At 51.8% G+C, this 25234-nt stretch overlaps 1 protein-coding gene across 2 annotated transcripts in view; it reads left to right on the top strand.

Moving 5' to 3' along the window:
• Window positions 1-25234, top strand: part of LOC128694280 (serine/threonine-protein kinase MAK) — a 77263-nt gene that overhangs the window by 34222 nt on the left and 17807 nt on the right. For both annotated transcript variants that reach the window (XM_070081245.1, XM_070081253.1), the window contains exons 3-4: window positions 22330-22451; window positions 24451-24663. In XM_070081245.1, the coding sequence (XP_069937346.1) occupies window positions 22330-22451; window positions 24451-24663 (335 nt within the window). The remainder of the gene's footprint in view (window positions 1-22329; window positions 22452-24450; window positions 24664-25234) is intronic.

Here is a 25234-nt window from a genome sequence, read left to right as displayed (position 1 = left end):
AACAGTATTTAGATAAGGGTAAAGAGGTTTTTGTGGCATTTGTGGGTTTGGAAAAAGCGTATGACAGGGTGGATAGGGGGCAGTGTGGCAGATGTTCCAAATGTACGGAACAGGAGGTAGGTTATTGAAAGCAGTGAAGAGTTTTTATGAGGATAGTGAGGTTCAGGTTAGAGTATGTAGGAGAGAGGGAGATTATTTTCCAGTAAATGTAGGCCTTAGACAGGGATGTGTGATGTCACCATGTTTGTTCAATATATTTATAGATGGAGTTGTAAGAGAATTGGTGTTGGGTACAGTTTCTACGCACTAACCTTCATACCAAGTCAGTTGTGAATGGTTATATAACGCGTTTAGCTTTCAGGGAGAAGGCTTACAGCTTTTCATCTCATCCCCTGCATGCATCAACCTTACTAGAGATTTTAACAATGAAAGGAATTCGCGAGAGCAGGCGAAATATACACAAACACTGATCTTTGATCTCATGTGTATATTTCGCCTGCTCTTGCGAATTCCTTGCATTGTTAAAATCTCTAGTAAGGCTGATGCATGCAGGGGATGAGATGAAAAGCTGTAAGCCTTCTCCCTGAAAGCTGGCTGCCTTGGATCAAAGTCTAGCACAAGCTGGACTCCAAGGTATTGGTCCAGTGTGGTGAGTTTGGTACAGCACTGCGTACCTTGTTCTAAGGTTCGTAGGTTCGAGTCTCCTTCAGCCAGAGATCAGTGTTTGTGTATATTTCGCCTGCTCTCGCGAATTCCTTGCATATATATCTATATATATATATATATATCTCTATATATATATATATATATATATATATATATATATATATATATATATATATATATATATATATATTATCCAGAGGGCTGAGGAGGGGTTGTTGAGGTGGTTCGGACATGTAGAGAGAATGGAACAAAACAGAATGACTTCGAGAGTGTATAAATCTGTAGTGGAGGGAAGGCAGGGTAGTGGTCGGCCTAGGAAAGGTTGGAGGGAGGGGGTACAGGAGGTTTTGTGTACGAGGGGCTTGGACTTCCAGCAAGCATGTGTGAGCTTATTTGATAGGACTGAATGTAGACAAATGGTTTTTAATACTTGACGTGCTGTTAGAGTGTGAGCAAAGTAACATTTATGAAGGGATTCAGAATCATTAATTGTAACTTGCCCATTCTTGAATACAATTGTTGGTCTTATAAAATCTCGTGAACACAATTCCTACAGAATTTACTAATTGTAAATTAAATAAGTCAAACGAGAGTGAATGTTAATGTGTTTTAATTAATTAATGAATTATTTTTATTTTATTAAACACAACCTATTATTTAGATAATAAAATATGCATCACTTTCTAATTCGTCAGTAAAGACTGCTTGTATAATAGCGTCAAGAAAGTTCAACAAAACTGTGAATGGTGTCGTGCATAACGGCACTATCATGTAATGTACTTACCACCTGGACTTCCTGGATGTGTTTACTGTGTCATGGCGTGGTCGAAACTCATATATATAGGCGCTGTAGACGCCCACTAAATTTTTCTATAAATGACGAAGCAAGTCTCATTTTATACCATATATACTCATACATGGAGACTTTCTGGGACAAACATGGTGGTGCGTATTCATACATGGATTGGTTGTATCATACATGTTGCAACCAGCACCGTATGTCATACTCAGTTTTCTCTTCCTGCAGGTATCGTTGCATGTCTCACCAGAATCACTGGTGAGAATGTAATGGTGCTTTCTTGAGTTAGTTTTCTTTCTAAATCTTCTGCAGTAGGAAATGAATATGTGTTAAGGTGTGGCGCATACTGAAGAAGTGTGAGAGTGAGTTTGATGAGTGCAAGAACGAGCTAGATGAGTGCGGAAGCAAGTTAGAGGAATGTGGGTGTTAGAGAAGAGTGGGTGAGTTAGAGATTCGTGGAGGTGAGTCAGAGAAGTGTTGGAGAAAATTAGAGAAGTATTGGAGTCAACTAGAGATATGTGAGATTAAGTAAGATGAACAACAGTTATCTGTGGCTTTCCACCTAATGAACTAGCAAACATTTACTAATTCGATTAATTCTAGAGTAGGACTGATTTCTAATTCTTTCACGTCAATGTGATGAAACTCGCAAGTGACGAAAGACAAACCGTTTGTAATTTACCCCTTATGTTTTTATATCAGTGAATACTGAATCAAGGTGCAGACTAAGCTTATCATAGTGCGACCTTGCATGCAGTAATTAAGCTTTCGGTTCACAAAGAAGAGATTTGTGTGTGATTTATTAGTGGGCCGAGTCTTGTTTATGTCCACTCAAACCTGTTGCCTTTCTTCACGTAGCAGTAAATAGGTACCTGGGTGTTAGTTACCTGCCGTGGGTCGCATCTTAAGAAGAAGCTACCAGATGAAACTAGATGTATTTCGGTCGATGCGAGATCGGAGGAGATATCCCCGTATTCCATGACCCCCAGTTTACCATGTTTCTCCCAACCACCGGACAAACCAGTGAGCCTCAGGCATGGTCTCCAGCCCTTTCATGTTTGACAACACGCTGCCTCAATGCGTGCAGTTGGAATAGTGCAGAGTACGGCATAATTTGATACTGCAGTCAAATATTAGCTTTGAATATTTAAGGGAATCAGAACAGACATTCACAATTCATGATATGGAAACCAGTAGCCAAATTACTTCAGTTAAAATGGCGAATTAGAATGTACACAGACCGAATCTAATTCAGGTCTCTCAGAGGGGACCAAAGAGGCCAATATCCTAAAATACACAAGCACATCAAGTTTGAAAACACGGAAGGGTTGAAGTCAGCCAGATGCGACATTCAAAAATTTTCGTCTGGCCACCATCTGGACAAGACCCGGACCGGGGCACCACCGTCTGGACAAGACCCGGACCGGGGCACCACCGTCTGGAGAAGACCCGGACCGGTTCACCACCGTCTGGAGAAGACCCGGACCGGGGCACCACCGTCTGGACAAGACCCGGACTGGGGCACCACCGTCTGGAGAAGACCCAGACCGGGGCACCACCGTCTGGACAAGACCCGGACCGGGGTACCACCGTCTGGACAAGACCCGGACCGGGGCACCACCGTCTGGAGAAGACCCGGACCGGGGCACCACCGTCTGGACAAGACCCGGACCGGGGCAACACCGTCCGGACAAGACCCGGACCGGGGCACCACCTTCTGGACAAGAACCGGACCGGAGCACCACCGTCTGGACAAGACCCGGACCGGGGCACCACCGTCTGGACAAGACCCGGACCGGGACACCACCGTCTGGACAAGAGCTGGACCGGAGCACCACCGTCTGGACAAGACCTGGACCGGGGCACCACCGTCTGGACAAGACCCGGACCGGGGCACCACCGTCTGGACAAGACCTGGACCGGGGAACCACCGTCTGGACAAGACCTGGACCGGGGCACCACCGTCTGGACAAGACCTGAACCGGGGTACCACTGTCTGGACAAGACCTGGACCGGGGCACCACCGTCTGGACAAGACCTGGACCGGGGCAAAACCGTCTGGACAAGACCTGGACCGGGGCACCACCTTCTGGACAAGACCTGGACCGGGGCACCACCGTCTGGACAAGACCTGGACCGGGGCACCACCGTCTGGACGACCTGGACCGGGGCACCACCGTCTGGACAAGACCTGGACCGGGGCACCACCGTCTGGACGACCTGGACCGGGGCACCACCATCTGGACAAGACCTGAACCGGGGCACCACTGTCTGGACAATACCTGAACCGGGGCACCACCGTCTGGACAAGACCTGAACCGGCGCACCACCGTCTGGACAAGACCTGAACCGGGGCACCACTGTCTGGACAAGACCTGAACCGGGGCACCACCGTCTGGACAAGACCTGAACTGGGGCACCACCGTCTGGACAAGACCTGAACCGGGGCACCACCGTCTGGACAAGACCTGAACCGGGGCACCACTGTCTGGACAAGATCTGAACCGGGGCACCACCGTCTGGACAAGACCTGAACCGGGGCACCACCGTCTGGACAAGACCTGAACCGGGGCACCACCGTCTGGACAAGACCTGGACCGGGGCACCACCGTCTGAACAAGACCTGGACCGGGGCACCACCGTCTGGACAAGACCTACACCGGGGCACCACCGTCTGAACAAGACCTGGACCGGGGCACCACCGTCTGAACAAGACCTGGACCGGGGCACCACCGTCTGAACAAGACCTGGACCGGGGCACCACCGTCTGAACAAGACCTGGACCGGGGCACCACCGTCTGAACAAGACCTGGACGGGGGCACCACCGTCTGGACAAGACCTGGACCGGGGCACCACCGTCTGAACAAGACCTGGACCGGGACACCACCGCCTGAACAAGACCTGAACCGGGGCACCACCGCCTGAACAAGACCTGAAACGGGGCACCACCGTCTGGACAAGACCTGAACCGGCGCACCACCGTCTGGACAAGACCTGAACCGGGGCACCACTGTCTGGACAAGACCTGAACCGGGGCACCACCGTCTGGACAAGACCTGAACCGGGGCACCACCGTCTGGACAAGACCTGAACCGGGGCACCACCGTCTGGACAAGACCTGAACCAGGGCACCACTGTCTGGACAAGACCTGAACCGGGGCACCACCGTCTGGACAAGACCTGAACCGGGGCACCACCGTCTGGACAAGACCTGAACCGGGGCACCACCGTCTGGACAAGACCTGGACCGGGGCACCACCGTCTGGACAAGACCCGGACCGGGGCACCACCGTCTGAACAAGACCTGGACCGGGGCACCACCGTCTGGACAAGACCTAGACCGGGGCACCACCGTCTGAACAAGACCTGGACCGGGGCACCACCGTCTGAACAAGACCTGGACCGGGGCACCACCGTCTGAACAAGACCTGGACCGGGGCACCACCGTCTGAACAAGACCTGGACCGGGGCACCACCGTCTGAACAAGACCTGGACCGGGGCACCACCGTCTGGACAAGACCTGGACCGGGGCACCACCGTCTGAACAAGACCTGGACCGGGGCACCACCGTCTGAACAAGAATTGGACCGGGGCACCAGCGTCTGAACAAGACCTGGACCGGGGCACCACCGTCTGAGCAAGACCTGGACCGGGGCACCACCGCCTGAACAAGACCTGGACCGGGGCACCACCGCCTGAACAAGACCTGGACCGGGGCACCACCGCCTGAACAAGACCTGGACCGGGGCACCACCGTCTGGACGACCTGGACCGGGGCACCACCGTCTGGACAAGACCTGAACCGGGGCACCACCGTCTGGACAAGACCTGAACCGGGGCACCACTGTCTGGACAAGACGTGAACCGGGGCACCACCGTCTGGACAAGACCTGAACCGGGGCACCACCGTCTGGACAAGACCTGAACCGGGGCACCACCGTCTGGACAAGACCTGAACCGGGGCACCACCGTCTGGACAAGACCTGGACCTGGGCACCACCGTCTGAACAAGACCTGGACCGGGGCACCACCGTCTGGACAAGACCCGGACCGGGGCACCACCGTCTGAACAAGACCTGGACCGGGGCACCACCGTCTGGACAAGACCTAGACCGGGGCACCACCATCTGAACAAGACCTGGACCGGGGCACCACCGTCTGAACAAGACCTGGACCGGGGCACCACCGTCTGAACAAGACCTGGACCGGGGCACCACCGTCTGGACAAGACCTGGACCGGGGCACCACCGTCTGAACAAGACCTGGACCGGGGCACCACCGTCTGGACAAGACCTGGACCGGGGCACCACCGTCTGAACAAGACCTGGACCGGGGCACCACCGTCTGAACAAGAATTGGACCGGGGCACCATCGTCTGAACAAGACCTGGACCCGGGCACCACCGTCTGGACAAGACATGGACCGGGGCACCACCGTCTGAAAAACACCTGGACCGGGGCACCACCGTCTGAACAAGACCTGGACCGGGGCACCACCGCCTGAACAAGACCTGGACCGGGGCACCACCGTCTGAACAAGACCTGGACCGGGGCACCACCGTCTGAACAAGACCTGAACCGGGGCACCACCGTCTGTACAAGACGCGGAACGGGGCACCACCGTCTGAACAAGACCTGGACCGGGGCACCACCGTCTGTACAAGACGTGGACCGGGGCACCACCGTCTGAACAAGACCTGAACCGGGGCACCACCGCCTGAACAAGACCTGGACCGGGGCACCACCGTCTGGACAAGACCTTTACCGGGGCACCACCGTCTGAACAAGATCTGGACCGGGGCACCACCGTCTGAACAAGACCTGGACCGGGGCACCACCGCCTGAACAAGACCTGAACCGGGGAACCACCGTCTGAACAAGACGTGGACCGGGGCACCACCGCCTGAACAAGACCTGGACCGGGGCACCACCGCCTGAACAAGACCTGAACCGGGGCACCACCGCCTGAACAAGACCTGAACCGGGGCACCACCGCCTGAACAAGACCTGGACCGGGGCACCAACGTCTGGACAAGACCTGGACCGGGGCACCACCGTCTGAACAAGATCTGGACCGGGGCACCACCGTCTGAACAAGACCTGGACCGGGGCACCACCGCCTGAACAAGACGTGGACCGGGGCACCACCGTCTGAACAAGACCTGGACCGGGGCACCACCGCCTGAACAAGACCTGGACCGGGGAACCACCGCCTGAACAAGACCTGGACCGGGGCACCACCGCCTGAACAAGACCTGGACCGGGGCACCACCGCCTGAACAAGACCTGGACCGGGGCACCACCGTCTGAACAAGACCTGGACCGGGGCACCACCGTCTGAACAAGACCTGGACCGGGGCACCACCGTCTGAACAAGACGTGGACCGGGGCACCACCGTCTGAACAAGACCTGGACCGGGACACCACCGCCTGAACAAGACTTGAACCGGGGCACCACCGCCTGAACAAGACCTGGACCGGGGCACCACCGTCTGGACAAGACCTGGACCGGGGCACCACCGTCTGGACAAGACCTGGACCGGGGCACCACCTTCTGGACAAGACCTGGACCGGGGCACCACCGTCTGGACAAGACCTGGACCGGGGCACCACCGTCTGGACAAGACCTGGACCGGGGCACCACCGTCTGGACGACCTGGACCGGGGCACCACCGTCTGGACAAGACCTGGACCGGGGCACCACCGTCTGGACAAGACCTGAACCGGGGCACCACTGTCTGGACAAGACCTGAACCGGGGCACCACCGTCTGGACAAGACCTGAACCGGGGCACCACTGTCTGGACAAGACCTGAACCGGGGCACCACCGTCTGGACAAGACCTGAACCGGGGCACCACCGTCTGAACAAGACCTGGACCGGGGCACCACTGTCTGAACAAGACCTGGACCGGGGCACCACCGTCTGGACGACCTGGACCGGGGCACCACCGTCTGGACAAGACCTGAACCGGGGCACCACCGTCTGGACAAGACCTGAACCGGGGCACCACTGTCTGGACAAGACGTGAACCGGGGCACCACCATCTGGACAAGACCTGAACCGGGGCACCACTGTCTGGACAAGACCTGAACCGGGGCACCACCGTCTGGACAAGACCTGAACCGGGGCACCACCGTCTGGACAAGACCTGGACCGGGGCACCACCGTCTGAACAAGACCTGGACCGTGGCACCACCGTCTGGACAAGACCCGGACCGGGGCACCACCGTCTGAACAAGACCTGGACCGGGGCACCACCGTCTGGACAAGACCTAGACCGGGGCACCACCATCTGAACAAGACCTGGACCGGGGCACCACCGTCTGAACAAGACCTGGACCGGGGCACCACCGTCTGAACAAGACCTGGACCGGGGCACCACCGTCTGGACAAGACCTGGACCGGGGCACCACCGTCTGAACAAGACCTGGACCGGGGCACCACCGTCTGGACAAGACCTGGACCGGGGCACCACCGTCTGAACAAGACCTGGACCGGGGCACCACTGTCTGAACAAGAATTGGACCGGGGCACCACCGTCTGAACAAGACCTGGACCGGGGCACCACCGTCTGGACAAGACCTGGACCGGGGCACCACCGTCTGAACAAGACCTGGACCGGGGCACCACCGCCTGAACAAGACCTGGACCGGGGCACCACCGTCTGAACAAGACCTGGACCGGGGCACCACCGTCTGAACAAGACCTGGACCGGGGCACCACCGTCTGAACAAGAGCTGGAGCGGGGCACCACCGTCTGAACAAGACCTGGACCGGGGCACCACCGTCTGAACAAGACCTGGACCGGGGCACCACCGTCTGGACAAGACCTGGACCGGGGCACCACCGTCTGGACAAGACCTGGACCGGGGCACCACCTTCTGGACAAGACCTGGACCGGGGCACCACCGTCTGGACAAGACCTGGACCGGGGCACCACCGTCTGGACAAGACCTGTACCGGGGCACCACCGTCTGGACAAGACCTGGACCGGGGCACCACCGTCTGAACAAGACCTGGACCGGGGCACCACCGTCTGGACAAGACCTGGACCGGGGCACCACCGTCTGAACAAGACCTGGACCGGGGCACCACCGTCTGAACAAGACCTGGACCGGGGCACCACCGTCTGGACAAGACCTGGACCGGGGCACCACCGTCTGGACAAGACCTGGACCGGGGCACCACCTTCTGGACAAGACCTGGACCGGGGCACCACCGTCTGAACAAGACCTGGACCGGGGCACCACCGTCTGGACAAGACCTGGACCGGGGCACCACCGTCTGAACAAGACCTGGACCGGGGCACCACTGTCTGGACAAGACCTGGACCGGGCCACCACCGTCTGGACAAGACCTGAACCGGGGCACCACTGTCTGGACAAGACCTGAACCGGGGCACCACCGTCTGGACAAGACCTGAACCGGGGCACCACTGTCTGGACAAGACCTGAACCGGGGCACCACCGTCTGAACAAGACCTGAACCGGGGCACCACCGTCTGAACAAGACCTGGACCGGGGCACCACCGTCTGAACAAGAGCTGGAGCGGGGCACCACCGTCTGGACAAGACCTGAACCGGGGCACCACTGTCTGGACAAGACGTGAACCGGGGCACCACCGTCTGGACAAGAACTGAACCGGGGCACCACCGTCTGGACAAGACCTGAACCGGGGCACCACCGTCTGGACAAGACCTGAACCGGGGCACCACCGTCTGGACAAGACCTGGACCTGGGCACCACCGTCTGAACAAGACCTGGACCGGGGCACCACCGTCTGAACAAGACCTGGACCGGGGCACCACCGTCTGGACAAGACCTGGACCGGGGCACCACCGTCTGAACAAGACCTGGACCGGGGCACCACCGTCTGGACAAGACCTGGACCGGGGCACCACCGTCTGAACAAGACCTGGACCGGGGCACCACCGTCTGAACAAGAATTGGACCTGGGCACCATCGTCTGAACAAGACCTGGACCCGGGCACCACCGTCTGGACAAGACATGGACCGGGGCACCACCGTCTGAAAAACACCTGGACCGGGGCACCACCGTCTGAACAAGACCTGGACCGGGGCACCACCGCCTGAACAAGACCTGGACCGGGGCACCACCGTCTGAACAAGACCTGGACCGGGGCACCACCGTCTGAACAAGACCTGAACCGGGGCACCACCGTCTGTACAAGACGCGGACCGGGGCACCACCGTCTGAACAAGACCTGGACCGGGGCACCACCGTCTGTACAAGACGTGGACCGGGGCACCACCGTCTGAACAAGACCTGGACCGGGGCACCACCGTCTGAACAAGACCTGAACCGGGGCACCACCGCCTGAACAAGACCTGGACCGGGGCACCACCGTCTGGACAAGACCTGGACCGGGGCACCACCGTCTGAACAAGATCTGGACCGGGGCACCACCGTCTGAACAAGACCTGGACCGGGGCACCACCGCCTGAACAAGACCTGAACCGGGGCACCACCGTCTGAACAAGACGTGGACCGGGGCACCACCGCCTGAACAAGACCTGGACCGGGGCACCACCGCCTGAACAAGACCTGAACCGGGGCACCACCGCCTGAACAAGACCTGAACCGGGGCACCACCGCCTGAACAAGACCTGGACCGGGGCACCAACGTCTGGACAAGACCTGGACCGGGGCACCACCGTCTGAACAAGATCTGGACCGGGGCACCACCGTCTGAACAAGACCTGGACCGGGGCACCACCGCCTGAACAAGACGTGGACCGGGGCACCACCGTCTGAACAAGACCTGGACCGGGGCACCACCGCCTGAACAAGACCTGGACCGGGGAACCACCGCCTGAACAAGACCTGGACCGGGGCACCACCGCCTGAACAAGACCTGGACCGGGGCACCACCGCCTGAACAAGACCTGGACCGGGGCACCACCGTCTGAACAAGACCTGGACCGGGGCACCACCGTCTGAACAAGACCTGGACCGGGGCACCACCGTCTGAACAAGACGTGGACCAGGGCACCACCGTCTGAACAAGACCTGGACCGGGACACCACCGCCTGAACAAGACCTGAACCGGGGCACCACCGCCTGAACAAGACCTGGACCGGGGCACCACCGTCTGGACAAGACCTGGACCGGGGCACCACCGTCTGGACAAGACCTGGACCGGGGCACCACCTTCTGGACAAGACCTGGACCGGGGCACCACCGTCTGGACAAGACCTGGACCGGGGCACCACCGTCTGAACAAGACCTGGACCGGGGCACCACCGTCTGAACAAGACCTGGACCGGGGCACCACCGTCTGGACAAGACCTGGACCGGGGCACCACCGTCTGAACAAGACCTGGACCGGGGCACCACCGTCTGGACAAGACCTGGACCGGGGCACCACCGTCTGAACAAGACCTGGACCGGGGCACCACCGTCTGAACAAGAATTGGACCGGGGCACCATCGTCTGAACAAGACCTGGACCCGGGCACCACCGTCTGGACAAGACATGGACCGGGGCACCACAGTCTGAAAAACACCTGGACCGGGGCACCACCGTCTGAACAAGACCTGGACCGGGGCACCACCGCCTGAACAAGACCTGGACCGGGGCACCACCGTCTGAACAAGACCTGGACCGGGGCACCACCGTCTGAACAAGACCTGAACCGGGGCACCACCGTCTGTACAAGACGCGGACCGGGGCACCACCGTCTGAACAAGACCTGGACCGGGGCACCACCGTCTGTACAAGACGTGGACCGGGGCACCACCGTCAGAACAAGACCTGGACCGGGGCACCACCGTCTGAACAAGACCTGAACCGGGGCACCACCGCCTGAACAAGACCTGGACCGGGGCACCACCGTCTGGACAAGACCTGGACCGGGGCACCACCGTCTGAACAAGATCTGGACCGGGGCACCACCGTCTGAACAAGACCTGGACCGGGGCACCACCGCCTGAACAAGACCTGAACCGGGGCACCACCGTCTGAACAAGACGTGGACCGGGGCACCACCGCCTGAACAAGACCTGGACCGGAGCACCACCGCCTGAACAAGACCTGAACCGGGGCACCACCGCCTGAACAAGACCTGAACCGGGGCACCACCGCCTGAACAAGACCTGGACCGGGGCACCAACGTCTGGACAAGACCTGGACCGGGGCACCACCGTCTGAACAAGATCTGGACCGGGGCACCACCGTCTGAACAAGACCTGGACCGGGGCACCACCGCCTGAACAAGACGTGGACCGGGGCACCACCGTCTGAACAAGACCTGGACCGGGGCACCACCGCCTGAACAAGACCTGGACCGGGGAACCACCGCCTGAACAAGACCTGGACCGGGGCACCACCGCCTGAACAAGACCTGGACCGGGGCACCACCGCCTGAACAAGACCTGGACCGGGGCACCACCGTCTGAACAAGACCTGGACCGGGGCACCACCGTCTGAACAAGACCTGGACCGGGGCACCACCGTCTGAACAAGACGTGGACCGGGGCACCACCGTCTGAACAAGACCTGGACCGGGACACCACCGCCTGAACAAGACCTGAACCGGGGCACCACCGCCTGAACAAGACCTGGACCGGGGCACCACCGTCTGGACAAGACCTGGACCGGGGCACCACCGTCTGGACAAGACCTGGACCGGGGCACCACCTTCTGGACAAGACCTGGACCGGGGCACCACCGTCTGGACAAGACCTGGACCGGGGCACTACCGTCTGGACTAGACCTGGACCGGGGCACCACCGTCTGGACGACCTGGACCGGGGCACCACCGTCTGGACAAGACCTGGACCGGGGCACCACCGTCTGGACAAGACCTGAACCGGGGCACCACTGTCTGGACAAGACCTGAACCGGGGCACCACCGTCTGGACAAGACCTGAACCGGGGCACCACTGTCTGGACAAGACCTGAACCGGGGCACCACCGTCTGGACAAGACCTGAACCTGGGCACCACCGTCTGAACAAGACCTGGACCGGGGCACCACTGTCTGAACAAGACCTGGACCGGGGCACCACCGTCTGGAAGACCTGGACCGGGGCACCACCGTCTGGACAAGACCTGAACCGGGGCACCACCGTCTGGACAAGACCTGAACCGGGGCACCACTGTCTGGACAAGACGTGAACCGGGGCACCACCATCTGGACAAGACCTGAACCGGGGCACCACCGTCTGGACAAGACCTGAACCGGGGCACCACCGTCTGGACAAGACCTGAACCGGGGCACCACCGTCTGGACAAGACCTGGACCGGGGCACCACCGTCTGAACAAGACCTGGACCGGGGCACCACCGTCTGGACAAGACCCGGACCGGGGCACCACCGTCTGAACAAGACCTGGACCGGGGCACCACCGTCTGGACAAGACCTAGACCGGGGCACCACCATCTGAACAAGACCTGGACCGGGGCACCACCGTCTGAACAAGACCTGGACCGGGGCACCACCGTCTGAACAAGACCTGGACCGGGGCACCACCGTCTGGACAAGACCTGGACCGGGGCATCACCGTCTGAACAAGACCTGGACCGGGGCACCACCGTCTGGACAAGACCTGGACCGGGGCACCACCGTCTGAACAAGACCTGGACCGGGGCACCACTGTCTGAACAAGAATTGGACCGGGGCACCACCGTCTGAACAAGACCTGGACCGGGGCACCACCGTCTGGACAAGACCTGGACCGGGGCACCACCGTCTGAACAAGACCTGGACCGGGGCACCACCGCCTGAACAAGACCTGGACCGGGGCACCACCGTCTGAACAAGACCTGGACCGGGGCACCACCGTCTGAACAAGACCTGGACCGGGGCACCACCGTCTGAACAAGACCTGGAGCGGGGCACCACCGTCTGAACAAGACCTGGACCGGGGCACCACCGTCTGAACAAGACCTGGACCGGGGCACCACCGTCTGAACAAGATCTATACTGGGGCACCACCGTCTGAACAAGACGTGGACCGGGGCACCACCGTCTGAACAAGGCCTGGACCAGGGCACCACCGTCTGAACAAGACCTGGACCGGGGCACCACCGTCTGAACAAGACCTGGACCGGGGCACCACCGTCTGAACAAGACCTTGACCGGGGCACCACCGTCTGAACAAGACCTGGACCGGGGCACCACCGTCTGAACAAGACCTGGACCGGGGCACCACCGTCTGAACAAGACCTGGACCGGGGCACCACCGTCTGAACAAGACCTGGACCGCGGCACCACCGTCTGAACAAGACCTGGACCGGGGCACCACCGTCTGAACAAGACCTGGACCGGGGCACCACCGTCTGAACAAGACCTGGACCGGGGCACCACCGTCTGAACAAGACCTGGACCGGGGCACCACCGTCTGAACAAGACCTGGACCGGGGCACCACCGTCTGAACAAGACCTGGACCGGGGCACCACCGTCTGAACAAGACCTGGACCGGGTCACCACCGTCTGAACAAGATCTGGACTGGGGCACCACCGTCTGAAGAAGACCTGGACCGGGGCACCACCGTCTGAACAAGACCTGGACCGGGGCACCACCGTCTGAACAAGACCTGGACCGGGGCACCACCGTCTGAACAAGACCTGGACCGGGGCACCACCGTCTGAACAAGACCTGGACCGGGGCACCACCGTGTGAACAAGACCTGGACCGGGGCACCACCGTCTGAACAAGACCTGGACCGGGGCACCACCGTCTGAACAAGATCTGGACTGGGGCACCACCGTCAGAACAAGACCTGGACCGGGGCACCACCGTCTGAACAAGACCTGGACCGGGGCACCACCGTCTGAAGAAGACCTGGACCGGGGCACCACCGTCTGAACAAGACCTGGACCTGGGCACCACCGTCTGAACAAGATCTGGACTGGGGCACCACCGTCTGAACAAGACCTGGACCGGGGCACCACCGTCTGAACAAGACCTGGACCGGGGCACCACCGTCTGAACAAGACCTGGACCGGGGCACCACCGTCTGAACAAGATCTGGACTGGGGCACCACCGTCTGAACAAGACCTGGACCTGGGCACCACCGTCTGAACAAGACCTGGACCGGGGCACCACCGTCTGAACAAGACCTGGACCGGGGCACCACCGTCTGGACAAGACCTGGACCGGGGCACCACCGTCTGAACAAGACCTGGACCGGGGCACCACCGTCTGAACAAGACCTGGACCGGGGCACCACCGTCTGAACAAGACCTGGACCGGGGCACCACCGTCTGGACAAGACCTGGACCGGGGCACCACCGTCTGTACAAGACGTGGACCGGGGCACCACCGTCTGAACAAGACCTGGACCGGGACACCACCGTCTGAACAAGACCTGGACCGGGGCACCACCGTCTGAACAAGACCTGGACCGGGGCACCACCGCCTGAACAAGACCTGGACCGGGGCACCACCGTCTGAACAAGACCTGAACCGGGGCACCACCGTCTGAACAAGACCTGAACCGGGGCACCACCGTCTGAACAAGACCTGAACCGGGGCACCACCGTCTGAACAAGACCTGGACCGGGGCACCACCGTCTGAACAAGACCTGAACCGGGGCACCACCGTCTGAACAAGACCTGAACCGGGGCACCACCGTCTGAACAAGACCTGAACCGGGGCACCACCGTCTGAACAAGACCTGGACCGGGGCACCACCGTCTGAACAAGACCTGAACCGGGGCACCACCGTCTGAACAAGACCTGGACCGGGGCACCACCGTCTGAACAAGACCTGAACCGGGGCACCACCGTCTGAACAAGACCTGAACCGGGTCACCACCGTCTGAACAAGACCTGAACCGGGGCACCACCGTCTGAACAAGACCTGGACCGGGGCACCACCGTCTGAACAAGACCTGGACCGGGGCACCACCGGCATAAAAATCAGTCTAACACTTTCTTTAAGCAAGTAGAGAAAGTAAGAAAGTTTTATCTAAGCTTTATGTAAATAAAATAAAAATTGGGAAATTGACGCCTAGACAGTCAAAAAAATCAATACAAAAATTAGCATTAGAGTTTGAAGCTGATCGGAAGAGTCATTGTCTAGTTACTGCTGGGGAAACCAATTGCTTAATAAAAAGGGAAATTTGAAATTTTTGCAGCTCAAAACGAGTGACAAACTGCGATTTAATGAAGTCAATCAGTGGTGAAAGTTTGAAGCCGATCAGAAGAATCAGACTTTAGGCATTGAATAAAAAATTTATTTTATTCAATAAAATTGGTAAACTTGGGAATTATGGCAGCCAATGTGAAGCTTGTGCTGAGGAAGCTACATCAGTGGTGAAAGTTTGAAGCCCATCAGTTGAGTCGTTCTCCAGTTATGACACTGATTCCAACTACTCCAAAATTTGTTTTTACTATTTTTCTACATCAACAAATTTGTCAGCACTTGACAGCAACTTAACAGTTACTCTGCTGACACTAACATGTGTCAGCCGTCTCTGCTGACACTAACATGTGTCAGCCGTCTCTGCTGACACTAACATGTGTCAGCCGTCTCTGCTGACACTAACATGTGTCAGCCGTCTCTGCTGACACTAACATGTGTCAGCCGTCTCTGCTGACACTAACATGTGTCAGCAGTTAAATATTGAAGACGTTCAGAAGGGACGAACTGAAAACTATTTAACGTGATTTAACAATAATAAAAATTTCAAACTATTCTGCGTATAACAATGATCAAATCTGCACTCACACATTTCGATTGTCCTCTCAGCCGTCGTCGTATTTTTTATGCACCTTTCGTGAGCCTTTGAAGCTCCACCACTGAGGCTTTTGGAGGTTATCCCAACCATCCCAGGATGCTGGGGATGGGTCCAGCAACTTTGATACAAGGGCGAGTGAACACACCAGTTCCAAGAATTTGGTCCTCGTTACCGTACACAAGTGCTGAAAATTTAAAGGCTATTGGATGAAATATTCTCGGGTTATGAGTGAAATAAAATCGTAAAGTAAAAAGAGCAAAAAAAAAAAAAAAAAAAAAGAAAATAAGTCAGCCTTTTAAAGGCACCTTTTCGAGGATACCTAATTACCCACAGATTTTGAGATCTCAAGGCCTTTTTTTCCTATAGTTTTACGTGCTAGTCTTGCCTGATTTATTTATGAAGTGGCGAGGGTGATAGATGAACCTTCCTTCTTATAAATGGCTTGAACAATGCGCTGCACTCACTATAAACTACTCTATATTGATCCACAGCAATGCTAGTATATAGCCTTTCATTGCTGAAAGAGCCATTATTAATGAGTCCGCTGCCTCATTTCTCAAAGTGGTCGGACACACATACCTTTCTGCCAAGTTTCCATAATCTCTGGTGCGAATTAACATGGATGGCAAGAGACGCAGATACTGGATAATGCAGCTTAATGACTTTATGTCCTTTTTCCCATCGTGTCGGTATTTTATAAACTTTACTTCCATTTTATCAGACGCTGCGACGTAACATGTCCAAGTTAAATTCTCCTTTCAAAGAATTTCAAGTTCGGAACTGATGCAGTGAGGTTTGACTCCCAGTTCATCTTGGTACACGCTCGTCAGATTTAGAACTTATTTTGCAGCAACGAAAAATTGTGTTGTGACCCCAGTCTCGTACATGATAGAGCGCATCGCTGATGTTATTGTTCAGTCTAACATCTCTGTTGAGTTCGTATACACTCCCTCAAACCTGTTACCTGCTTCACCTACTTAACTAGGACATAGTTGTTAATTTTGAGCTGCTACACTGTTGTTAGTGTTATGTTTCTCTGTGTTAAATGTAAGTCAACTCTCGGACATAAATTTTTACTCAGTTAATATTTTATTATCAGGTAGCATAATGTGTGAACTAAGAGTAATTTCTGGTAAGGAAATGAGCCAGACAGCAATAACACTAAATATACCAGACAGCAATAACACTAAATATACCAGACAGCAATAACACTAAATATACCAGACAGCAATAACACTAAATATACCAGACAGCAATAACCCTAAATATACCAGACAGCAATAACACTAAATATACTAGACAGCAATAACACTAAATATACTAGACAGCAATAACACTAAATATACCAGACAGCAATAACACTAAATATACCAGACAGCAATAACACTAAATATACTAGACAGCAATAACACTAAATATACTAGACAGCAATAACACTAAATATACCAGACAGCAATAACACTAAATATACCAGACAGCAATAACACTAAATATACTAGACAGCAGTAGCACTAAATATACTAGACAGCAATAACACTAAATATACTAGACAGCAATAACACTAAATATATTAGACAGCAGTAGCACTAAACATACTAGACAGCAGTAGCACTAAACATACCAGACAGCAGTAGCACTAAACATACTAGACAGCAATAGCACTATACATACTAGACAGCAATAGCACTAAACATTCTAGACAGCAATAGCACTATACATACTAGACAGCAATAGCACTAAACATACTAGACAGCAATAGCACTATACATACTAGACAGCAGTAGCACTAAACATACTAGACAGCAATAGCACTAAACATACTAGACAGCAATAGCACTAAACATACTCTATAGACAGCAGTAGCACTAAACATACTAGACAGCAGTAGCACTAAACATACTAGACAGCAGTAGCACTAAACATACTAGACAGCAATAGCACTCAACATACTAGACAGCAGTAGCACTAAACATACTAGACAGCAGTAGCACTAAACATACTAGACAGCAGTAGCACTAAATATACTAGACAGCAGTAGCACTAAATATACTAGACAGCAGTAGCACTAAACATACTAGACAGCAATAGCACTCAACATACTAGACAGCAGTAGCACTAAACATACTAGACAGCAATAGCACTAAACATACTAGACAGCAATAGCACTATACATACTAGACAGCAGTAGCACTAAACATACTAGACAGCAATAGCACTAAACATACTAGACAGCAATAGCACTAAACATACTCTATAGACAGCAGTAGCACTAAACATACTAGACAGCAGTAGCACTAAACATACTAGACAGCAGTAGCACTAAACATACTAGACAGCAGTAGCACTAAACATACTAGACAGCAGTAGCACTAAGCATACTAGACAGCAGTAGCACTAAACATACTAGACAGCAGTAGCACTAAACATACTAGACAGCAATAGCACTCAACATACTAGACAGCAGTAGCACTAAACATACTAGACAGCAGTAGCACTAAACATACTAGACAGCAGTAGCACTAAACATACTAGACAGCAGTAGCACTAAACATACTAGACAGCAGTAGCACTAAATATACTAGACAGAAATAACACTAAACATACCAGACATCAGTAGCACTAAACATACTAGACAGCAGAAGCACTAAATATACTAGACAACAGTAGCACTAAATATACTAGACAGCAGTAGCACTAAATATACTAGACAGCAGTAGCACTAAATATACTAGACAACAGTAGCACTAAATATACTAGACAGCAGTAGCACTAAACATACTAGACAGCAGTAGCACTAAACATACTAGACATCAGTAGCACTAAACATACTAGACAGCAGTAGCACTAAACATACTAGACAGCAGTAGCACTAAATATACTAGACAGCAGTAGCACTAAATATACTAGACAGCAGTAGCACTAAACATACTAGACAGCAGTAGCACTAAACATACTAGACAGCAGTAGCACTAAATATACTAGACAGTAGTGGCACTAAACATACTAGACAGCAGTAGCACTAAATATACTAGACAGCAGTAGCACTAAATATACTAGACAGTAGTGGCACTAAACATACTAGACAGCAGTAGCACTCAACATACTAGACAGCAGTAGCACTAAACTTACTAGACAGCAGTAGCACTAAACATACTAGACAGCAGTAGCACTAAACATACTAGACAGCAGTAGCACTAAATATACTAGACAGCAGTAGCACTAAACATACTAGACAGCAGTAGCACTAAACATACTAGACAGCAGTAGCACTAAATATACTAGACAGTAGTAGCACTAAACATACTAGACAGCAGTAGCACTAAATATACTAGACAGCAGTAGCACTAAACATACTAGACAGCAGTAGCACTAAATATACTAGACAGCAGTAGCACTAAATATACTAGACAGTAGTGGCACTAAACATACTAGACAGCAGTAGCACTAAACATACTAGACAGCAGTAGCACTAAACATACTAGACAGCAATAGCACTAAACATACTAGACAGCAATAGCACTAAACATATTAGACAGCAATAGCACTAAACATACCAGACAGCAGTAGCACTAAACATACTAGACAGCAGTAGCACTAAACATACTAGACAGCAGTAGCACTAAACATACTAGACAGCAGTAGCACTAAACATACTAGACAGCAGTAGCACTAAACATACTAGACAGCAATAGCACTAAACATATTAGACAGCAATAGCACTAAACATACTAGACAGCAATAGCACTAAACATACTAGACAGCAGTAGCACTAAACATATTAGACAGCAATAGCACTAAACATACTAGACAGCAATAGCACTAAACATACTAGACAGCAGTAGCACTAAACATACTAGACAGCAATAGCACTCAACATACTAGACAGCAGTAGCACTAAACATACTAGACAGCAGTAGCACTAAACATACTAGACAGCAGTAGCACTAAACATACTAGACAGCAGTAGCACTAAACATACTAGACAGCAGTAGCACTAAATATACTAGACAGAAATAACACTAAACATACCAGACATCAGTAGCACTAAACATACTAGACAGCAGTAGCACTAAATATACTAGACAACAGTAGCACTAAATATACTAGACAGCAGTAGCACTAAATATACTAGACAGCAGTAGCACTAAATATACTAGACAACAGTAGCACTAAATATACTAGACAGCAGTAGCACTAAACATACTAGACAGCAGTAGCACTAAACATACTAGACATCAGTAGCACTAAACATACTAGACAGCAGTAGCACTAAACATACTAGACAGCAGTAGCACTAAATATACTAGACAGCAGTAGCACTAAATATACTAGACAGCAGTAGCACTAAACATACTAGACAGCAGTAGCACTAAACATACTAGACAGCAGTAGCACTAAATATACTAGACAGTAGTGGCACTAAACATACTAGACAGCAGTAGCACTAAATATACTAGACAGCAGTAGCACTAAATATACTAGACAGTAGTGGCACTAAACATACTAGACAGCAGTAGCACTCAACATACTAGACAGCAGTAGCACTAAACTTACTAGACAGCAGTAGCACTAAACATACTAGACAGCAGTAGCACTAAACATACTAGACAGCAGTAGCACTAAATATACTAGACAGCAGTAGCACTAAACATACTAGACAGCAGTAGCACTAAACATACTAGACAGCAGTAGCACTAAATATACTAGACAGTAGTAGCACTAAACATACTAGACAGCAGTAGCACTAAATATACTAGACAGCAGTAGCACTAAACATACTAGACAGCAGTAGCACTAAATATACTAGACAGCAGTAGCACTAAATATACTAGACAGTAGTGGCACTAAACATACTAGACAGCAGTAGCACTAAACATACTAGACAGCAGTAGCACTAAACATACTAGACAGCAATAGCACTAAACATACTAGACAGCAATAGCACTAAACATATTAGACAGCAATAGCACTAAACATACCAGACAGCAGTAGCACTAAACATACTAGACAGCAGTAGCACTAAACATACTAGACAGCAGTAGCACTAAACATACTAGACAGCAGTAGCACTAAACATACTAGACAGCAGTAGCACTAAACATACTAGACAGCAATAGCACTAAACATATTAGACAGCAATAGCACTAAACATACTAGACAGCAATAGCACTAAACATACTAGACAGCAGTAGCACTAAACATATTAGACAGCAATAGCACTAAACATACTAGACAGCAATAGCACTAAACATACTAGACAGCAGTAGCACTAAACATACTAGACAGCAATAGCACTAAACATACTAGACAGCAATAGCACTAAACATACTAGACAGCAGTAGCACTAAACATACTAGACAGCAGTAGCACTAAACATACTAGACAGCAATAGCACTAAACATACCAGACAAACTGAACTGGTCTTGTGCTGCACTACTGCACATTCATTTGTTTTCGATGAAGAAAGAGATAACATTGTTATATCTTAATTCGTGGGGAGGGGACTGGTAAATTCAGAATGATCATATAGCACACGGGGGTTTGGCAAGCAATGCGGAACCATTCAAGAAAAAGAAAGTCGGGTTCAGTTTCTTGACTCAAGACTTCCTTGCCGGCAAGGCGAAGAGTCCCATACTTGAGGAGCTTTCACCGCAGAGAAATACCTCCTACAGTGCTCCTTTTTCTTGTCCTTAGACTTACTCCACTTCTACTTCCACTACGACTGCCACTCCTTTACTACTATTTCTACCCTTTTGTATGTATTGTGGCAAAAGCTACTCCCTCTACTTACTACTACCGCTACTACTTATTATGTCCATATTCTCCACTACGAGGCTATTCCAGTGTGACCGATGTTTTCATGGAAAGCTGGTCTAGCTGAGGAGCCTGTAAGAGTATCCCACAGCCTGGCTCATTCAGTGAAATTAGGGCTGTGAACCTCAATATTATGACTGAGGCAGCCAAAGAGACTACCTTTTAGTTTGCTAGACGATATCTGTACATGGCTTGTACTCTGAAGGTTAGGTGGGGGTGATGCAGTTAGGAGTTTCGTTGAACTCCTGGTACGAGAATTATATATTTAATTGATTTATTTTACTCTTTCCTATTCATTAACGTACTTTTCTAACATGACCTTCTTCCTCCGGCAGTCACTGAAAAAGTTAAGTCACGCCAACGTGGTGAAGCTAAAGGAAGTGATCAGGGAGAACGACACTCTCTATTTTGTCTTCGAGTACATGAAGGAGAACCTCTACCAGCTCATGAAATCTAGGTGGGTATGGTGGTGATGAAATGAATGGTGGCAAAGTGATGGCACCTGGTGGCATAGTGACCCAATCCTGGCATGAGCCATTGCACTGAGATAAAGTCTTGTAGCTATCAATACTTATGACGTTTAATAAATATTGGTCAGTTTGGATGATTATTATTTCTCAAGTAGAGATAAAACGGTATATGATAATAAACCTTAATGCTTAATTTGCTGATTCGAGAAAGTGGTCCATAACAGCATAACAAATCCACCAACTAAACAGTATATGAGTGAATACCAACAACCTAATGGACACAATACGACCCGCTATCCAGACGTGAGCCGCCCGTTTGTCTTATTAAGGTATTGTCAGCAGTACAAAAACTTTAGTTTAATTTATATAATCCTAACATCGAGTATTATATATTAGTGCTATACAAAACCAACAAGTATATGTATAAGACGCTTGTGCAACACTTGGGTACCTTCATCGTAGAGACATTTGATCAGACATTGGCCTTATCAGTCAAGAACATAGAATAATACTGGAGACAGTGGAAGGTATGAAGAAATAGTTTGAGGTGATCAGTCCCTCAGTCTTGAAGCAACTATTGCAGACCGTGGAAGGTATGAAGAAATAGTTTGAGGTGATCAGTCCCTCAGTCTTGAAGCAACTATTGCAGACTGTGGAAGGTATGAAGAAATAGTTTGAGGTGATCAGTCCCTCAGTCTTGAAGCAACTGTTGCAGACTGTGGAAGGTATGAAGAAATAGTTTGAGGTGATCAGTCCCTCAGTCTTGAAGCAACTATTGCAGACTGTGGAAGGCATGAAGAAATAGTTGTGTTCAGTTTCTCAGTTTTGAAAGATGTTTAGTCCATCTCGATGATTCTATTTCTTTATGTCTTCTAATATCTCCAGTGTTAGTCTCCAAACTGGACTGATAAAACCATTGATGAGCGAAACGTCTCCACAATAGATACTCAAGTATTGCACATTTCTTGTTTATCTGACCTAGAATAGCCAATTCTTTTTTTGTAGTTTTTCAGACCGGGCAGAAAATAACGAGCTGAAATTCTTTAAGAAAATAACCGCTCTATTTGGAGGCCATGTTGTTAATGTGACCACCAGAGGCCTCCCCGGGAAATTTTACCATATTATTATTCTATTCACGTGGGAAAGCGATAAACCCTGAGGCGTTATGCAGCGCACTGAGAATGGAAAATAATCAGATTTGATTCAAGGAAGGAGAGGATATCTAGGTCCACCCCACCATGTACTGTAATTATAACCTCGGGGTTTAAATGTGATATGAAATCTCTCTTAAGTTACACAAACCGTATAAACCAACACTAAATAATGAAGATAAAAAAGGAGGAACACTGTAGCAGGACTACTGGCTCATACTTGGCAAGTCCTTGTCAAACCTAAACCCGCTAAAAAATATTCGCCCAGCCCATTATCAATGTTACCCAAGGAATAAATAAGCTTCCATAACCCTATTAACTCATATGCAAGTTCCACTCAGACCCAACCACCCGTCTCACTCATGCATTTATCTAACCTGTTTTCGGAGCCACCTAAGCTTTTTGCTTAAGTAGCTTTTAAATACTGTAGACCCTCCGTATACTCCAAATTAGTGATGAGGTATTATGGCTTAACCGATGTATCTCACTTCAGCCACAAGATATGCAAAATGATAATGATGTTCATATATAAATCCAGCTATGCCTAACGGCTCTTCACAAATGAAAGAGCACAAATATCTCACCTGTCAGAGAGTTCACAACATCTCGCTTGTTAAAAGATTTGACTTATTGGTTGGGAGGTTCATTGATTAAAGACATATCTCTGGATGATTTTACGTATTACAGTTGGAAATAGTGACACAGTGTAATGCTTCATTATATATTACAAATGATATAAAGTTACCACAAGTCAGTAAGCAAGACACACATGTCCAACACTTACGCATGTGTCTTATTCGTCAGTCCCTCGTAACATCCACCTTCCATGTTGCAGGGAGAAGCACTTTAGCGAGGCAGCGGTAAAGAACATAGTGTGTCAGGTGCTGCAGGGGCTGGCCTTCATGCACAGACATGGTTACTTCCACCGAGACATGAAGCCTGAGAACCTCCTCTGTATGGGCCCGGAGCTCGTCAAGATCGCTGACTTCGGACTGGCGAGGGAAATCAGGTCGCGTCCTCCCTACACAGACTACGTCTCAACCAGATGGTTAGTGTACGAGTGATGTGCTCAGAACACAGAATATACGTACATTTAATAGTAAAAACAGAAACCCATTGAAGGCTAATAGTAGAAGTTGTTGTTATTGTTTTAGTATTAGTAGTAATAGCAGTAGTAATACTATTAGTAGTAATAGCAGTAGTAATACTATTAGTAGTAATAGAATATTCAGAGAATAGCTAAACAGAAACGTAAAACGCAAGATTTTCTTTCGACGTTTCTTACGCAGAGTGATAAAGCAACACTGTGCGAAACGTTGTCAGAACAATAACCTGCTCCTAGAAGCCTCCTCCCTCCCAGGTATTCTACAAGCCTCCTCCCTCCCAGGTATTTTACAAGCCTCCTCCCTCCCAGGTCTTTCAGGGTTGTTATATACTGTATACACTTTTTTTTGGCTCTGTTTACGTGGTGGGCACCAATGTGCTGTCCCACCCACCGCCCACTATTACTTATCACTGGGGATATGAAGCATCCCTTTCACCTGGGGGCTTGGAGGATGAGCTGGTGCAGAGTTTGGTGCAAGAGGACTGTTGGGGGATTGGTGGTTGGAGTGTGATCT

The sequence above is a fragment of the Cherax quadricarinatus genome, chromosome 6, assembly GCF_038502225.1.
Source record: "Cherax quadricarinatus isolate ZL_2023a chromosome 6, ASM3850222v1, whole genome shotgun sequence".
Classification (NCBI taxonomy): Eukaryota; Metazoa; Arthropoda; class Malacostraca; order Decapoda; family Parastacidae; genus Cherax; species Cherax quadricarinatus.
This window is presented reverse-complemented; position numbering and strand designations above follow the sequence as displayed.